Below are 17238 nucleotides of genomic sequence, written 5' to 3' on the forward strand. Positions count from 1 at the left end.
CCCTCCCTGCCCTGCCGGGCCCTCGCCCCGCCTCCCCCGGCCGCCATGCCGCCGCGCCATTGGCTGCCCGCCGACAGATGCTGCCGCGCCATTGGCTGCGGCTCACTGTCCATCAAAGCCGTCCTACGCCACTTTCGTACGGATCTGGCGCAGCGGAAGGACCGCACCCAAGCGGTCGCGCAAAAAGAGTAAATAAGAAGAAATGTACTATAAGGGGATGTAGACGGGGGAACCCTGGGCGGTCCATGGGCAGATTACAGGGACAGAGGGGAGAACCGCGCCACCAGTCACAATTACGACACCTTAAAAATATTTTTGTTCGTTTATGAAAGCCAGAACTTGATATTCTTCCAAGTGGCATTGGAGGAAAGGGCTGTCTGTCACTTCCGCACCTCCCTCGGAGAGCTCCGCTTTGGTGTAGCCTTTCGCCTCTATGGTCTCCCGCCCTGCGAGGAAAGTTCCACCTGGGGGAGCGGGGGTGTCAAACCAGGGCGGGGCGGCGGCGCCGGCCGCTGGGAGCGGGGTCTGGGGCCTGGGCTGTGGGGTTTGGAGTTTGGGTGTGGGTCTGGGCTGTGGGGTCTGGGGTTTGGGATTTGGGGTCTGGGGTTTGGGGTCGGGGTGGGAGTTGTGGGACGAGGCGTGCGGGGTTAGGGGACAGGCCTGCAGGAGGAGGGCTGGAGGCCGGGGACCTTGGGCAGGGGGTGCAGGTGACAGGGACAGTGTTGGGCTGGCACCCGGACCGGAGCCTGCAGCTGCCAGTCCTGCTGTGAGTCCCAGGACCCCCGGCCCACATCCAGCCCCTGCAGAGGAGGGTGTCCCCAGCCCCCAAAGCAAGCTCCCCTCACGGGGGTCCCCAGGTGGGCCATGGGGACAGCCCCCGCCCTTCTGGCTGGCCAGGCGGGGGCCATGGCTGCAGAACCCCCCGGGTGATGCCGACTTTGGCTCCCTGGATGACCTGATGAGGCTGGGAATTAAAGTCAGGGATTAAAGGAGCCTGGAGTAGCGAATAGCGCTGCTGGGGACATGGGACAGGCCCTGGTGGGTGTCCACAGGGACAGGGCAGCATGTGGGGTCACAGCCCTGCTCCCTGCCCGGTCTCCAGCGCAGCAGAGAGGCAGAGCCCTGGCATGGCTTGGCTTGGAGGGGGTCTTAAAACTCATGGGCTGGGACACCTTTGACTAGACCAGGTTGCTGTGAGCCCTGTCCAGCGTGGCATTGAACACTCCCAGGGATGGGGCCAGTGTCCTGCAGCCCATCCTGGTCCTCGGCAGAGCCGGGGTGATGCTGATGCCCTCCAGAAACTGCAGGAGCAGAGATCTGATGAGAAATGCCCCCACGTGGCATTCCATGCTTCTGCTGGTGCACCTGGACATTAAATCCTGCCTCTGCGTGATCAAACCGAGCCTGTGGGCTTGATGGGGAAGAGGGAGCGGGATGAAGGGCACTGGCACAGACATCCATCTCCTCCCTGCTCTGTGCTCCTGCTTTAAACCAAACCGCAGGGAGTAAATCAGCAGTGCTCCTGCCAGGAAGCAAACAAACCCACGGCAGAGCCAGCACCCAGGGTCGCTGCTGTCAGCTGTGCCTGTCCCTCGTGTCCGTGCCTCCTCTGCCCTGTGGCACAGCTTGTCCCTGCCCCGGGGTCCCTCTGGATCCTGCTGGGAGAGATGGACACACAGATGTACCCAAACAGCCATTTCTTGCCTCTTTTTGCATCGCTTTTCTCCATGAGTCCCACCTCTGCAGGATGGTCAGCGCTTCCTGGTGCTCCCTGCTGCCCTGTGTGCGTGCTGGCAGGATGAGACGGGACACACGGGGTGCACAGGGTACCTGGGATGCACAGGACACCTGGGGTACCTGGGATGCACGAGCACATGGGGTACCTGGGGTGCACAGGACACCTGGGGTACCTGGGATGCACGGGCATATGGGGTACCTGGGATGCACGAGCACATGGGGTACCTGGGATGCATGGGCATATGGGGTACCTGGGATGCACAGGACACTTGGGGTACCTGGGATGCACAAGCACATGGGGTACCTGGGATGCACAGGACACTTGAGATACCTGGGATCCACAGAACACAGGGGGTACCTGGGATGCACAGGACACAGGGGGTACCTGGGATGCACAAGCACATGGGGTACCTGGGGTACCTGGGATGCACAGTACACAGGGGGTACCAGGGGTACCTGGGATCCACAGGACACTTGGGATACCTGGGATGCACAGGATACCTGGGGTACCTGGGATGCGTGGGCACATGGGGTACCTGGGATACCTGGGATCCACAGGACACTTGGGATACCTGGGATCCACAGGACACAAGGGGTACCTGGGGTACCTGAGACCCACAGAACACGGGGTACCTGGGATGTACAGGGTGCACGTGGTAGGTGGGATGCACAGGACACCTGGGGTACCTGACATCCACAGAGCACATGGGATCCACAGGACACACGGCATGCCCAGGGTGCCGGGGATGCAGTGGGGCACAAGGGATGCAGTGGGGTACCTGGGATACTGCCCCAGTACCCCCACCCTGCCCTGGCACCCCCAGTTCTCCCCTGTGAGGTGCTGCTGGAGGCCGCTCAGTTCCATGTTTTCCAAGCTGCCAGCGAGCCATTCCCTTGAAGATCTGCCTCTATCTCAAGGTGTCACAGCCTCAAGGGACCTACCTAATCTGTATCTGCACTGCAACCTTTATCTCTCCTGCTCTGTTTATAGCTGCTGAATAAAAGCTGCTAAACTGCAGGATCCAGCCCCCCCCTTCACCACTGCCGTGCCCCCCGACACTTTTTTCCCTGGTGCTCTTGCCTGCCAGGTGGTTTCCTGTGTCCTGCTGGAGCTAAATGATGCTCCAGGGCATGGGGAAGGGCAGCCAGGCTGCTGCTGCCTCCCACCTCCCTCCCAGGTGGGCTCCAGCCATGTCCAAGCCCTTGACAACCCCAGGCAGACCCTGGCACAAATCAGTGCCTCATCCCAGCCCTGATTCCCGCAGTGTGGGCTTGGATTCTGCTGAAAACCAGGTGGGACCCAGGAGGTCCAGCCTCATCCTTTCTCTGCGTGCTTCAGGGACTGGGAGAGGGGGCATTCTCCACGGGAGGGAGGAGATGGCAGCTTGTTGAAGCCTTGGATGTCTCTTCCCTGGCCAACTGCCCCTATCCCAGCAGGCACAGCTGCATCCCTGCTCCCTGCGGGAAAGGAGCCAGGGCTGTGAGCAGCAGAGCTGTGAGGATGCTTTGGGAACGTGCTCCCAGTTCTTCTCCTGCATCCCTGATTCCCACAGACCTGGGATGCACAAGGACACATGGCACACCGGGGATGGAATGGGGCTCGCAGGTTGGACAGGGGAACAGCCCGACCTGCAGGGAACAACCCAGGATGAAATGATGCCCGCGGGGTGGGTGGGCTGCCCGGGACGCCTGGGATGCACACACGGGTACCTGTGCTGAACAGGACACCTGGGATGCACGGCATGGAAGGGGGGTGTGGGATACCTGGGGGATCCGTGCTGCGGCGGGCACACAGGACGGACGGCATGCGGGGATGCCCGGGGGTGTCCGGGACGCTCAGGAGGTGCCCGGGGTAGGTGGGATGCAGAGGAGGTGCCCGGGGTGTCCGAGGTGCCCGGGACACTCGGGAGGTGCCCGGTGCGGGGTGCCCGGCGCGTCCCCGCGCCAGCGTGGCGCGGGCAGTGGCTGTGCCGCTGACATTTACTAATCAGCTCTCACCCAGCGCACACCCGCTCCCTTCTCTTGCTGTCTTGTCTCCATGGAGACTCTGCAACCTTTGCTCACTCGTTAATGGTATCTCAGCAAAAGAAACTCCAACGCCACCCAGCCTTCCCCTCCCGGCCCCGGGAGAAATCCTCGCCTCTCACCTCCATCCCCATCCCCTCCTGCCGCTGGGGATAAAAGGGACGAGTCCTTGTTAGCGAAGGACCCAGCCACGGGGGCAAGTTCTGACGGTGGTGCAGGGAGGAGGGAGAGCCACCATCCTCCTCCTCGCCGCCAAAAAAACAAGGCCGGGGGATTTTATTGCTGTGGCAGCAAGGACAGGCTCCATTCATGTGGGATTCCGGCCAGCAGCCCCTTTCCTGGCTGATTTATTGAGCCACGAGGCTTGGCGTGTCGTTCTGCCTGGGTTTCTGTATTCCCCCATCCCAAGCCCGCACCCCAACATCCACGAAGCCACCCAAAAACCCCCCAAAGGGAGTGGCTGGTGCTGGGAACATGCTCCGTCCCCGGTGTCCTGCTCTCGCTGATTCTGTTTTCAAATTAACATGGGAAAGATGCCCATTACCTGCTTCCAGATAATGACTATGATTAGGCAGAGCTCTGCTGCCAGCCGAGATCTGAAGGATTTCTGTGCTCTCCAGCAGCGCTTTGCCAGTGCAAAAACAAGAGCAATAAAGTGTAAATAAAAGACTAAAGGAAATCGTGGGTCCATCAGCGGATGGGGTGTGTGGAAGGGGCTCTAATGATGGGCTCTCTGCAGTTGGGTGGCGGCTGCAGGCTCCAGGCAAGGGAAAATTGGAGAGGGGCTGCCCCAGTGCCTGGCTTGGCCCCTGCTTGCTGGGAACTGGGGGTTTGGGGAAGGAAAATTCAAGATGTGCATGTGTAAGGCTGTTCTGGGGAGACTCCTGACCCTGCAGATAGAGATGGGGGCTTAAAGAGGGGGCAAGAAATAGCTGGGTCTCCTGAGATGACTGCACCAGCTCCCAGAGCACCCAGCGTGGTCCCACAACTCCCCTGCCTTGTGGTGTGGCACCCTGCACCCATGGAGCAGGACAACGGACCCCTCGGTGCCAGGTGTCCAGGGGCATCTCCATACCCAGGCCACCAGAGACCCCTGGGCAGGGGAGGCTCAGGATGTGCAGGGAGCGGTGCAGAACCATCAGGGCTGAGCCTGATGTCACTGGGACATGCTGGGATGTCACTGGGGGCTCTCACCCCCACCCCACTGCTGAGGGAGGCACAAATCCCCTGCCTGTGCTGCCAAGCTGAGCTCAGCTCCCTCTCAGCCTGCCAAGATCCCCCCAAACCGTCCAAGGTCCCCTCACCATGGCCAGAGAACATGGAAAACCTTGGCTGTGGCCATGAGCTCAGCCTCACTGAGGCCTTGGGGGTGGCTCTCATCACCCCTGGGGCAGAGTGTCCCTCCCCATGACCCCGTGTCACCCACTGGGCTCCCAGTGCCAGTGGGACGGGCGCAGGGGAGCCCATCCCGGCCAGTTGAGGCAGGAAGCTAATCTGTGCAGATTAGGCAGAGTTCCCAGCCACGGAGGTTTCTTCTTCTTCCTCCCCCCCTCAGTGATAACAAATAATAATATAATCCCCTTAATCCCTCCCCGAGGAGCCGGCGTGAACTCCCGGCCGGGAAGCACCGCGCTTCTGCCGCTGCTGATAACTCACACCCGGGGCCCCCAGAAAAACAAACGCTGGGGCTCTCACCTTGCCCCCCACAACTCCATGTGCTGCCCTGCGGCTCCCTCTCCCCCCTTCCCCAGACCCCCCATCCCGCCCCACTGCCGTCCTGGGAGAATCCAGCCCCACTCCTGGCTCCTTCCCGCCAGGTGAGGCCATCGTGGCCCTGCAGAGCCCCCAGACTCAGCCAAAGGGGGCCCATTCAGGACCCCCTGGAGGCTCTGTCCTCTCAGCTCTGCCTTCCTCTGCAGCAGGGAAGCGGCAAAGCCCCAGGAAGCTTAGGTGCCCCAGGTGCCCCTGTGCCTTCTGCTGCCCAGGGCTGTCCCCCTTGCACCCTCCTTGTCCCCAGGGTCACCCCGGGGGCCCTGCAGCCCCCAAGACACCCCGGCTGAGCCCCACCCCTTTGTTTTAGGGGTGTTGGTGTGGGGAGCATCCCCTCCTGCCCCAGCTGAGTCCCCAGGAGGGCTGGCACGGATCCTGCACCCCCCACCCGTCACTGGGGTGCTGGGAAGAAACACCCAGCTGCCACATCCCCCTCCCTTCCCAGGGACCCCAGCCTGCTACTTCCCCCCAGTGCCGAGCCCTCCCTCCACCATCATCCAGCAAATATTAATAACAACCCTGCAACCGCCTGTGCTTTTATTCCCTGGCTTTGCTGGCCCTGGCTCTGCTGAGCTCAGCTCCTCTGGCTCCAAAATGCCTTTTAAAATTACCAGACAGTGGAGACCCCTGCGAACACGCTGCCCCGGCTGCCCCCTCCTCCCTGGCACCCACGGGGGGCCAGCAGCACCCATGTGCCATCGGGGAGCTGGGTGCCATCCGCCCCCCTGATTGCAGAGGCGCCAGGCTGGGCTTGATTAAAACCCAAGCGAAAGCCAGAGCCAGGGCAGAGAGGGGGATTAGATCGCTCCGGGGAATGTTAATGGACTCCAGAGCTTTCTGCCCGGCTGGCGGCTGGGCTGGATCCAGCCCTGGATGGGCAGGCGGCTGCAGGAGCGCGGCTGGACCCGGCAGACCCGGCTGGGCGGCAGGAGGGCGGCGGGGACGGACACACGGCGCTGGGAAGTGCCTTCCACGGGCCTGGCCGCTCCTCTGGGAAAAGCAGGGCTGGTCTGGTGCCCCAGCTGGGCTCTGCCGGCCCCGCGGCACGGCCGCTCCTGCGGCACCGCACGGGCCGCTCCCGGCGGGGCGGCACCGCCGGCTCCCGCACACCCGCCCCGGCTGCCCCGGGGCCGCAGCGGCCGCGGTGACACCGCCGTGGGGGCTGCAGGAGGGGCTGCCCCTGGCTGCTGCCGCTGGGAAGGGCCGGGGCGGGCGCAGGAGCCGCTCTGGGGGTGCCGGTGCCCCCGACACGGAGCCGCTCCCCAGCCGGCTCCGCTGGATTGCAGGTCTGACGTGGGAAATCGCCTCCCTCCCTCGTTAGCTGTGATTAGCATGTCAAGTGGTTGAAGTTGGTGGGTATAAAGGATGCGAGCGAAGAATAATGGCTTCAATTTTCTTCACGGCACAGCCATTAATTTGAAGGAGAAGGGGGTGTCCAAAGCTCCCGGCAGCTCCAGCCCTGCGGGGCGAGGGCGGCTCCTGCTGCTGCCCTGCCTGGCGAGGGGGACACGACCCTCGCGGGGCGCCTGGCACCGGCACGGGCATCCCGTGTGCTTCCCGTGCCGGGGCGATGGCGCACATGGGTGTGCAACACGTGTGCATCCATGCACAGTCCCGGAACGGGGAATTCTCCCGGCTCCGGCCCCAGGTGATGGGCAGGGGGGGAAGGCAGGGGCAGGGGGGCAAATTCCTGCCGTCTTTCCAAGGGGATGGTGGCAGTGGAAATGGAGGCAGAGCTGCCTTTGCCAGGTGGGTGCTGGATCCTGGCACAGCCCTCTGAGCCTCCCTGCATCCTTCTTCCCCATGGACCCAGTGGTCAGTGCTCTGGCTCTCTGCTGGCCCAGCCCTGGACCCCTCTGACGTGCAGCTTCCCTCATCCCACGGTCCTGCAGCATCCCTGGTCTCCAAGCTGCAGCATCCTGAGAGGCCAGAACCCTCCTCCCAGCAGAGCTGCTTAATTAAAACCATCATTTCCATCCCGAGGCACAGCCAGGCACCAGGACCTGGCTCACCCCACATCCCTGCACACCACGTGGCCATGCCGGACTCACCCTGGGTGCTCCCAAATGCGGCTCTCAGAAACCTTCCAAAAAAACATGCTAAGCAAATAAAAAAATAGCAAAACAATCATTTCCCCCCAAATTTTGAGCTTTTCCCTCCTTTCCCCCAGCAAACCCAGGCGATGCTGGGCTGTGCTGATCAATCCCCAACAATCAGCCCCATCACGAGGTTTTTCAGGCTCCAGAGTGGCTCATGCTGCTTGAGAGATATAATTGAGGCTTTAAAAAATGACAAAAAATAATAAAATAAGTGAAATCCAGCTGCGGTCCAAGCAGCCAGTCATACTCAGCAAGGCTCTGGTGTGCCAGGTGATGCTTCCTGGTGGGATTTACCTACTGGGGGGGGGAATTTCATCATCTTTCAGTGCTGCTTGTTGTGACCTGAAATGGGAGAGAGGAAAAATGGGGTGGGAGAGAGTAAATTTGATGCTCGTGGGAAGCATCATATTGGAGCCAAGCTGGAATTGAAGGGTCATGGAGCCACAAGAAGCCAGACAGGAGGGATCATGGAGTGGCCAGAGGGGGGGTTCAGCACCTTGGGACGGGTGCTGGATGCAGGCACGGCACCAGGGATGGCTGCCCCCCCCCAACCTGCTCCCCTGCCTCAGTTTCCCCTCGTTATGTCACAGTCAGGGGACATTTGGTGCCCACCAGGCTGAAAGCACAACATGGGGGTCCCGTTCCCCCCAGCCCTGTCACTCTGTGTCAGCACGGTGGGAAGAGGGGCTACAACCCTCATCCTACCCTCACCAGCAGCCCCCCAACAAAGAGGGGGTCCCTCAGCATCCCCCCACCCCTTCAGCATCCCCGCGGGCTGCGGTGGCACTGCAAGCCCGACCCCTCCGCTCCCCATCCATCAGTGCGTGCCGCGTGTTCCTCTCCATAGCAACCCCTGCTCCCCGGCCCGCCAGGGCTCTCGGCGCAGCCCCGACCCCGCTGGCACTGCTCACCTGTCCCACCTGGGCGCTGCTCACCTGTCCTGGCTTCTCACCTGTCCCACCCTGGCACTGCTCACCTGTCCCACCCGGGCACTGCTCTCCTCTCTGGCACTGCTCACCTGTCCCACCTGGGCACTGCTCACCTGTCCTGGCTTCTCACCTGTCCCACCCTGGCACTGCTCACCTGTCCCACCCACAGGTAGCTGCCCCCCCACCCCCGGACCCCCCTCTCCTCTCCCAGAGGCTGCTGCCTTCACCTTCCCAGGCTGGAAGTTGGTGCATTTCTGAATTTTATTTGTTTTGTCCTTATTTTCCTCCTCTTTTTGCTCCTTTCTGGCGGTGACGCTTCTCCCCTCCACCTCCTGTGCTCCTGCGTCCCCTTCCCCCGGCGGTGCCAGGTGGGCCAAGCCCCTCCTGCCTGCAAAGTCCCCGTGGGTCCCCAGAGTGCCACCGGGCCCCTGGCACTGTGCCCCGGACCCCGGGTGGCACCGCATCCGGATTTGTACCAAAATTCAGCTTTCTTGGCGCAATTCTGCCAGACGCTGGCACGGCCCCCGAAATCCAGGGAGGGTCACTGTCCCTCCATCCCCCACCCCCGGCACAGCCAGGCTGTGCTCCCCCGAAAAAGAGAAGCAAGAAAGCAGCGGGCATCGCTCAATATATAGGTTTCTTTTTAATATAAAAAAAGTGCCTATTAAAAATTCCTTCCTAAATAACACAAAAAGACCGTTTGAGGGGCAAAGCGGGGGCCGGGGGGGCTCACGGGGGGGCCCCTCTGGCCAGGGCAGCACAAGCACTGCACAGGGCAGCTGGGGGGTGGGGGAAGGAGGGGGTATTTTGACCAAATTTGGGTAGTTTTCCCTTTTTTTTTTTTTCTTTTTTCTGAATTTTGCCTTTTTTATCCATTTCAGGGTGGTTTTCGTCTCTTTGTGTGTGTGTGTGTTTTCTCTTTTTTCGCACAACCCACAAAGCTGTACAGAGATTGCCAAACTCTTGAGGAGGGGGGGACACACAGGGAGTTTGTGGGAGGAGAGGACCCCAAAGCCCACCTGGCACCCACACACGCACCCACACCCTGAGCTCGTCACCGCCACCGCCCCGGGGACCCTGGGAAAGGGACCCCCTTACCCCAGCCCCCCCCACTGCCCCTCCCCACCAAGAGGGTCTGTGATTGATTTAGTCCTTATTTTTTTTCCTTTTTTTTTTTAAAGTTTTTTTCTTCTTTTTTTTTTTTTTTTTTTAACTCCTTTTTGTTTTTATACAAATTTGGATCTTTGGGTGTGTACTGCCAAAAAAAAAACCAACCAAAAAACCCAACAAAAAAAAAAATCAAAAACCCGCCTTCGTTCTTCAGAATAATAATAAAAATAAAACTCAAATCATCATTGAATCGTTAAAAAAAAAGGCAACAGAAACCCAAGGAACCCATGCGGAAGTTGCACACCACAAAACCACAGCAGATGTACAGAATGCAATATACAAGACACGATTTATAATAAAACATTATATACAATAAATAGGTTATTGTCACTTTTTCTTTTTTTTCTTTTTTTTTTTTTTTTTGTTGCTCGATCTGTAAATAAATTTTTTCTCAGTGCATACTGGGGGGGGTTTTGCTCTTTTCTGCTGCATATTCACCTCTTGGATGCTTTAGGCCTGTTCTCCATCATTTTTGGATTCTCCCTCCGGTGCATGATTCTCTCTCTCTCTTTTTTTTTTTTTTTTTTTGTCATTTTTCAGCTTTTTATTTTTTTTTTTTTAAATCCTTAAACATTTTTTTTTTAACTTCTTTTCTTCAAAAGTATTTACAATTGCTGGTTTTGTGCAGAAAATGAAAATTAATCAAATAAAAAATAAAACTTAAAGAGTCCCTCTGCTTCTGGCTGGGAGGAGAGAGAGAACGCGGCGCCGGCGCCACGGCCGAGGCGGGGCCGGGGGCGAAGCGGGGGCGGCGGGGCGGGGTCCCCTCCGGAGGCGGCCCCCTCCTCTCCTCTCCTCTCCTTTCCTCTCCTCTCTGCTCCGGCGGCCGGGACGGGCGGGGGGCGCAGGGCTGGGGGTGCTGCGGAAAGAGGGAGAGAGGAGTGAGGGTCCCACCCTGGGGTGCCTGCCCACCCCTGGCCACCAGCACCCGCGGAGCTGGGCTCTGGCACCCCCATACCCAGGGGCCGGGGTCCTGTTCCCCAAATCTGGCACCCCCATACCCAGGGGCCGGGGTCCTGCCCACCTCCTTCATCTCCTCCACCCCAACACTTAGGGGTCTGGGGTCCTGCTCGCCCCAGGGTGGCACCCATGTCCCAGGGATCTGGGGTCCTGTTCACCCCAGGGTGGCACCCACGTCCCAGGGGTCTGGGGTCCTGTTCACCCCAGGGTGGCACCCATGTCCCAGGGATCTGGGGTCCTGTTCACCCCAGGGTGGCACCCACGTCCCAGGGGTCTGGGGTCCTGTTCACCCCAGGGTGGCACCCATGTCCCAGGGATCTGGGGTCCTGTTCACCCCAGGGTGGCACCCATGTCCCAGGGATCTGGGTCCTTCCCATCCCACCCTGCACTCTGGAGCCCCGCTCATTCTTGTCTGGCACCCACGGGATTCTTGGGCCCTGCTCGCCCCATCTGGCACCCCAACAAGGGGTCTGGGGCATCCCACACCCCCCACCCTGGCACATCCTGCACCCCACAGCCCAGGCTGCAGCCAGCCCCAGACATGGCAGCCCAGGGTCCCCAGTTTGGTGCCTGGTGGGACAACACCCGGGCCAAGTGCTCACAGCCCAGCAGGGGCCGGGGGCACCCGAGGGTGGGTGCAGGGGGGTCAGGGAACGCACCAGACCACGGAGCACCCAGCACAGCCTGGCTGGGGGGCACAGCTGGCACATCTGGCACAGCTACTGGGTGGGGAACACAGCTGGCACTCACCTGGCGACGGTGGCGTCTCCGAGCGCTGCTGGCGATGCTGCCAGAGCCTGGAGGGGTCAGCGCTTCACCAGCAGCCCTCGCTGTCCATCCGGCAGGAGCAGCCCCAGGCGCCGAGCGGACGGGCAGGGACAAGAAAAGAAAAGAATCCCCAAACAGCCTCCCCGGGGCGGCCGAGGGGGCCCCGGCCGGGCTGGGGGCAGGGGGCACCCAGCGCTGACCCCCAGATCCCCTCCTGCCCTCCCTGCCCGCGCCCCTGCGCCGGGCCTGCTCTCTGTCCGTCCGTCCGTCCGTCCGTCCGTCCATCCGATTGTCCTGCTGCGGGGCGGGGGGGGGCGGCAGTCCGGGAAGCAGAGCCGGAGCTTGGCAGGCGGAGCGGGTTTGAGTGCGGAGGGGGAAAAACGGGGGGTTTCTCTCTTCATCCATTATTATTAATTTTTCCTTTTGTTTCACTTATTTTTTATCTTTTTAATCTTTTTTTCTCCTTTTTTTTCCTTTTTTCCTCATTTTTCTTTCTTTTTTTTTTTTTTTTTTTTTTTTTTTTTTTTTTTAGAAAACAAACAAACGGTTCCAATCCCAGTTAAATACAGAACTTGAAAAGTGTTCCAGAAAAAAGTGCTGGCTAAATTACCTCTGAAAGAGAAACACAACACGGAGAGAGAGGGGGACACGATGAGAAGGGCCCTGAGGGTCCCCTGCGTCCCCTTCTGCCACCCTCACTCCCAGGTTCTCCCCCACCTACCCTGTAACAAAACCTCGTTGTCCCGTTGGCACGTCAGCAGACACTACAATGAGGTGACCGTAAAAGTGTCCTCAGGGTGTTGTTGCTCTACCATGGGTCCCAAAAACCCGCTCTTCTGGCTGGGGGCCATGACGGGGTGCCCTTGGGGTGCAAAACTGGGGTACCTGTAGTTGTCCTGCAGCTGCAACATTGAGTCTCTTGGTACGGGGGAGATGTTCAAGTCATTGATCAAGGGACAAGCGTAGGGTCCTCGGTGGTGAGCCCGGGACATCTCCAAGGGCTCCTTCTCGCCCTTGGAGGGGTGGGTGCTGCTCGGGCTGCTCAAGTGGGGGTTCAGACACGGGGGGTCCGTCCTGCCCATGAAGTCTACCAGCATGCCAGCCCCCGCCTTGCTGTCGTAGGAAGGGCTGCGGGTGCTGGCGTTGGGGGAATACCAGTACGGGGGGTTTTTGCAACTGGGGGAGTCATAGTGCGCTTGAGGCATGGGGAGGTCGCGGCAGGCCAGGTGCGGGGCGTGTGGCAGGGCCCCCCCCTGCATGCTGTGTTTGAGCGAGTCGCAGGCGGGCAGCTTTCGGATGCTGCCTGCCCGGAGGTCCTCCTTGAAGGCCAAGGTCGGGGAGCAGTTGGGCGAGAAGGCTTTCTGCAAACCGGCCTCGAACACAGTCTGCTGGCCGGGGGCCGCCAGCTGGTGTGGGAGGGCAGGGAAGTGCTTGCTCTCCAAATCCGGCTGCCCCAAACCAGGGGAGTCGCTCTGGAACCCCTGGACAAAGGTCCCATCCGAGGGGGTGGAGGGGTTCATGGAGTAGGGGCCGGTGTAGTCACAGGGGTCCCGCTCCCCCACCCCGAAGCCCCGGGACTGGGAGGGCAGGGGGGACATGCTGCTGTCCCCGCTGTAGTAGTCCAAGCCCAGGTCCGTGCTGTCCTGGAAGAGGGGGTTCACCGCCTGTGACTTGGTGGGGAACTTGGCTTTGCCCGTCCCCCTCTCCTTCTTGGAGGCACAAGCCCCTCGGGAGCCCCGGGGCTGCCGGGGTCCCGTGTTCCTCTTGGAGGGGTACACAGAGGAAGAAGAGGAAGAGGAGGAGAAACTCAGGTGTGAGGTGTCAAACATATCCACCTTCTTCCGCCGGCCTCGACCGGGCTTAGAGTTACTCTGGAAGAGGACGCTCTGGTTCCAGTTGTAGCCAGGAGCAGAGGATGCCTCGTTCCAGTCCATCATCAGCTTCTCCAGGCTGGAGAGGCTGGACTGGCCCTCGCTGGAGGACGCCTCGCTGTTGGCGCGCCGGTAACCAGCCGGCTGGTTGAACTGGGTGCTGTCAGAGGAGGACTCCGAGAAGGTCTCAGAGACCGTCTGCTGCTTGGCTTTCTGCGGGGTGTAGTTGGAGATGTCCAGGATGACGTTGGGTTCATTGAGGTGGCACTCGAAGCCCGGGTTGTAGAGCTGGCTGAAGGTCTCCGAGCTCCAATCCAACCCGCCGTAGCCCTGCCGGAAGGCCCACGGCGCAGCGCTGGGGAACTGCCGGCAGTTTTCCGGTGAGGGCTGGAAGGATGCTGACCCCTTGGGCACCATGTAGCCGCCGGGCGAGACGGTGCTGGCCCGGCTGTCGCAGCGCAGGGGGGTGTGCGCGGCACTGGAGAACTGCCCCCCCTGCTCGGCACTGTTGAAGAAGGCGGCTTTTCCCAGCGGCAAACTGGGACCAGCTGTCGGTGGCGCGTAGCCGGCACTGTGGGCACTGCTGGGTGAGGACGGGAGGCTGCTGCCGCTGCCGTAGGCGAAGCTGCAGTCCTTGCTGTTGGGGCAGTCCTGTGCTGATGGGTACTGCTTTCCTGGCGGGAACACGCTGGCCGGGGCCACGCTCTGCCCGGCGCTGCCGTAGCTGCCGTACGGGGAGTAGCCGGGGGTGCCACTGGCCGCTGGGTGAGCCGTGGGTGACCGGGACACGGCCGATGGCGGGGCCAGTTTGGGGAAGGACTCGGTGCCCCGGCACTCTGAGGAGCCTTGGGTCACCGCGTAGCCACCGGAGGCACGGCCGGGCGGGAACGCCGGCCGGCCCTGCATGGCCGCGTGGAAGGCGTCGGCACCGGGGTTGGCCGCCGGCACTTTGCCGCCGCGGGCTGTGTAGGCAGCCATGCCCCGCTGGCCGGGCAGCGCGGCCGGGGGGGCCGTGTAGGCAGCCGCCGATTTACGGGACTCGGAGCGGGATGCGGAGAGGGCAAAGTCCAGCAGGTCGGAGGAGTCATCGGAGTCCAGCAAGGAGCGGAAGTAGCCGGTGAAGAGGCTGTGCCGCTCCGGACCGGTCTCCGTCTGCGAGGAGGGTGCGCTGCCGGCGTAGAAACCGGCGCGGCCGGAGGAGCCCGACTCCAACCCCGCAGCATGGAAGGGCCTCGCCTCGGCCCCTTGGTAGCCGCCGTTGCGTCCGGCCTGGCCGCCGGGGTGGCCGTGGTGGGGGGCCCAGGGGCTGCCCTTCTCCCCCCCGCCCCACTCTGCGGCAGGGCCGTCCCCAAAGCTCTGCCCAGAGTTGGGTTCGGGGAACAGCGCCCCGTTCTTGCGCGCCCGTCGCTTCCGCTTGGGCTTGCCCACCGGGTCGGGCTCCAGCCGGCCGCGCTTGCGGGGGTGCACGGGGTCAGCGTGGAGGGCAGTGGGGGCTTTCTTCTTCTTCCCGATGCCCTCAAAGAAATCGCTGAAGGAGCAGCGTGCGGCGCGGGCAGCGTGGCTCCCCCCGCGCCCACCGAAGCCCCCCGCCTTGCCGCCGCGCCGGCGGAAGCCCTGGACACGGTGCAGGAAGTGGGAGATGCTCTGGGTGTCGGGGGCTTGGTGGATGGACTCGGGCTCGCTGGGGGTCCAGCAGCGGGGCGGTGAGCAGCGCCCCGAGCACTGGCTCTGCCGGTTCAGGAAGGCCAACTTGGCCAACACATCCGAGTAGTCGGCTTTGCTGTCGTTGGTGTCGGCGATGTAGGAGGGCTGGGGCGAGGCCAGCTTCTGCTTCCTCCTCCTCCTCTTCTTCACTTCTGGGGTGGGCTCCTTGGGCTTGGCTTGGCCCAGCAGCAGGTTTTTGGGAGGCCGGCCCCGCTTGCGCTTCAGGATAATGGGCATCTCGCCAGGGGGGAACACCACGACCACGTTGCGCCCATTGTTCTTCATCTTGAGCAGCGGCGTGGGCTCCATGGAGCTGCTGGCTGCCAGCTCCTTCCCCTCCAGGTTCAAGTTGCTGCTGAGCGATGACACCTTGTAGGTGGTCTTGTTCCTCCTCCCCAGGGACACGGGGATCTTGGCCATCTTCACCACCATCTTCCTCACCCCCCGGCACTTGCTCTTCTTCCCCGCCGTGGGGGCTTTGGGCACCTCATCGGGGTCCAGCGTAGTGGGAGGTGGTGGTGGTGGTGGGGGGCTCAGCACTGGGGTGTCAGGCTCCTCGGGCCCAGGGGGCAGCTCAGTGGGCAGGGTGAGGGGGGACAGGACGTGGCTCTCAGGGGTGATGTCCACCCGGCGCCCTCTCCCCGCCCTCCTCCGGCGGCACAGCATCTTTGGCTTATCAGTCCGGCGCAGGGCGTACTTGCGGTGGTCTTCACCACACCGCCCGGCCCCCCGGCCCCCGCAGGGGCCCCGCTTCACCATCGTGCTCAGGGGACACCCCCCGAGCCGGGGCTGCAGCCCGTGGGGCCGCAGAGGGTCCCCGGTGCCCGGCTGTGCCTCCAGCAGCTCTGAGACGGTTCCCAGTGGCTGTGGCTCCAGCAGCGAGGGCTCAGTGGGCAGCAGCGAGGGCTCCAGCGCTCCGGGCAGTGGCTCCAGGGTCTGCAGCCCCAGAGGCTCTGCCAGTGGCTCCAGTGACTGCAGCTCCAGCGACTCAGACAGAGGCTCCAGCGACTGCAGCTCCAGGGACTCAGAGAGCGGCTCCAGCGACTGCAGCCCCAACGGCTCCAGGTTTTGCAGCTCCAGCGACTCTGGCAGTGGCTCCAGGCTCTGTGAATCAAGCAGCTGGGGCTGTGACTCCAGGGACTGGGAATCCAACAGCCGGGATTGGGAGTCCAGCTCTTGGGCTGGCAGCAACTGGGGCTGTGGCTCCATCGCCTGCGACTCCAGCAGCTGCGTCCCTGGGCAAGCCAGGGAGGCCAGCTCGTTCAGGATGTCCGCCTCGGCCAGTTCCGAGTAATCGCCGGCATCGGGCTGGGAGCAGCCAGCTTCATCCGCCGGAGCTTTGGAGACGTCTCCCACACCCACACCGTGTCCTGGGGGCTGCGGGGTGCTGCCCCCGCCTCCGTCAGCCTCTCCGTCACGCGCTGGGGGCCGGGGGTGCCGCGACGGGTCGGATTTGAGGAGCACCCCCCGCTCCTCGGGGCTGCGGATGCTGTTGGCCAGGGAGGGTGAGGAGAAGAAGCTGTACTGGAGGTCACGGTCAGCGGGCAGGAGGCGGCTGTCCTCGTGAGCCCCGCCGCCGCCACGGAGGCTGCCACAGTCCAGGTGCACCCCGCTGTTCTTTAGGTCCTCAGAGAGGCGGTTGAGGTCCTTCATGATGTCGATGAGCTGCACCACAGGGTGGAGGTTGATGTGCCCGTTGCCGCACTTGCTCCGGAGCAAGGCGAGGATGCCGTCTACGTTGCAGCGGCCCGAGGCCAGTGTCGCGTTGGGGAAGGTTTTGGGCGCCCGATCGCGGGCAGATGCCTCCTCTGCGCTGCCCCCCAGGATCCGGGGCTCCCCGGCGCAGCCCAGCAGGTCCTCGGCCGCCTTGGTGCCCCCGTGGACGCTCTGGCAGCGGTCGGCCGGGTCGCCGTGCAGCAGCGAGCCTGCCTGGTGCTCCCGGCCGAGCGCGGGGCACGACCCCTCAGGGAAGCTGAGCACACTGCAGGACAACGCCTTCTCGGCCGGGCAGGCGGGGGGCCGCTGCACCGGGTGTCCCGGCGGGTAGAACTTGGGCTCTCGGACGTAGTCGGGCGAGCCACGCACAACGCTGGTCGTTACCACTGGGCCCGGGGGCTTCACGCGCATCCTGACCTCCTCCTCCCCCGCGTGCCGCTTGGCCGAGCAGTTGCTGACATGGGGGTCAGGGAAGGTGACACCAGGACC

The 17238-nt window shown here is 62.4% G+C and overlaps 2 protein-coding genes across 3 annotated transcripts in view; both read right to left on the minus strand.

The window, feature by feature from the left end:
* Positions 1–9718: 9718 nt before the first annotated feature.
* On the minus strand, positions 9719–12214 carry LOC311163760 (uncharacterized protein). Its single transcript, XM_084222853.1, has 2 exons — positions 11441–12214; positions 9719–10589 (listed from the first exon to the last, which is right to left on the minus strand). The coding sequence occupies exons 1-2, from the start codon at positions 11861–11863 to the stop codon at positions 10326–10328; spliced, it is 687 nt and encodes a 228-aa protein (XP_084078979.1). The 5' UTR covers positions 11864–12214; the 3' UTR covers positions 9719–10325.
* Positions 11944–17238, minus strand: part of AHDC1 (AT-hook DNA binding motif containing 1) — a gene marked incomplete at its 5' end in the record, with an annotated part of 47912 nt that continues 42617 nt past the window's right edge. Inside the window, 2 exons of one of the 2 annotated variants that reach the window (XM_084222836.1) lie at positions 11944–12070; positions 12180–17237. In XM_084222836.1, coding sequence (XP_084078962.1) covers positions 12223–17237 — 5015 coding nt within the window. In that variant the 3' untranslated portion in view covers positions 11944–12070; positions 12180–12222. Of the gene's footprint in view, position 17238 lies in introns of both variants that reach the window. The other variant, XM_084222835.1, reaches the window with a different exon arrangement.

Source organism: Fringilla coelebs, assembly GCF_963513975.1.
Source record: "Fringilla coelebs genome assembly, chromosome: 28".
Taxonomy (NCBI): domain Eukaryota; kingdom Metazoa; phylum Chordata; class Aves; order Passeriformes; family Fringillidae; genus Fringilla; species Fringilla coelebs.

Excerpts from the sequence above, each read along its gene's own strand:
- LOC311163760 (XM_084222853.1), bottom strand. The coding sequence starts at position 11,863 with ATGGATGAAGAGAGAAACCCCCCGTTTTTCCCCCTCCGCACTCAAACC. Across the intron at positions 10,590-11,440 it reads GGAGACGCCACCGTCGCCAG|CACCCCCAGCCCTGCGCCCC; the intron begins GTGAGTGCCAGC and ends CTCTTTCCGCAG.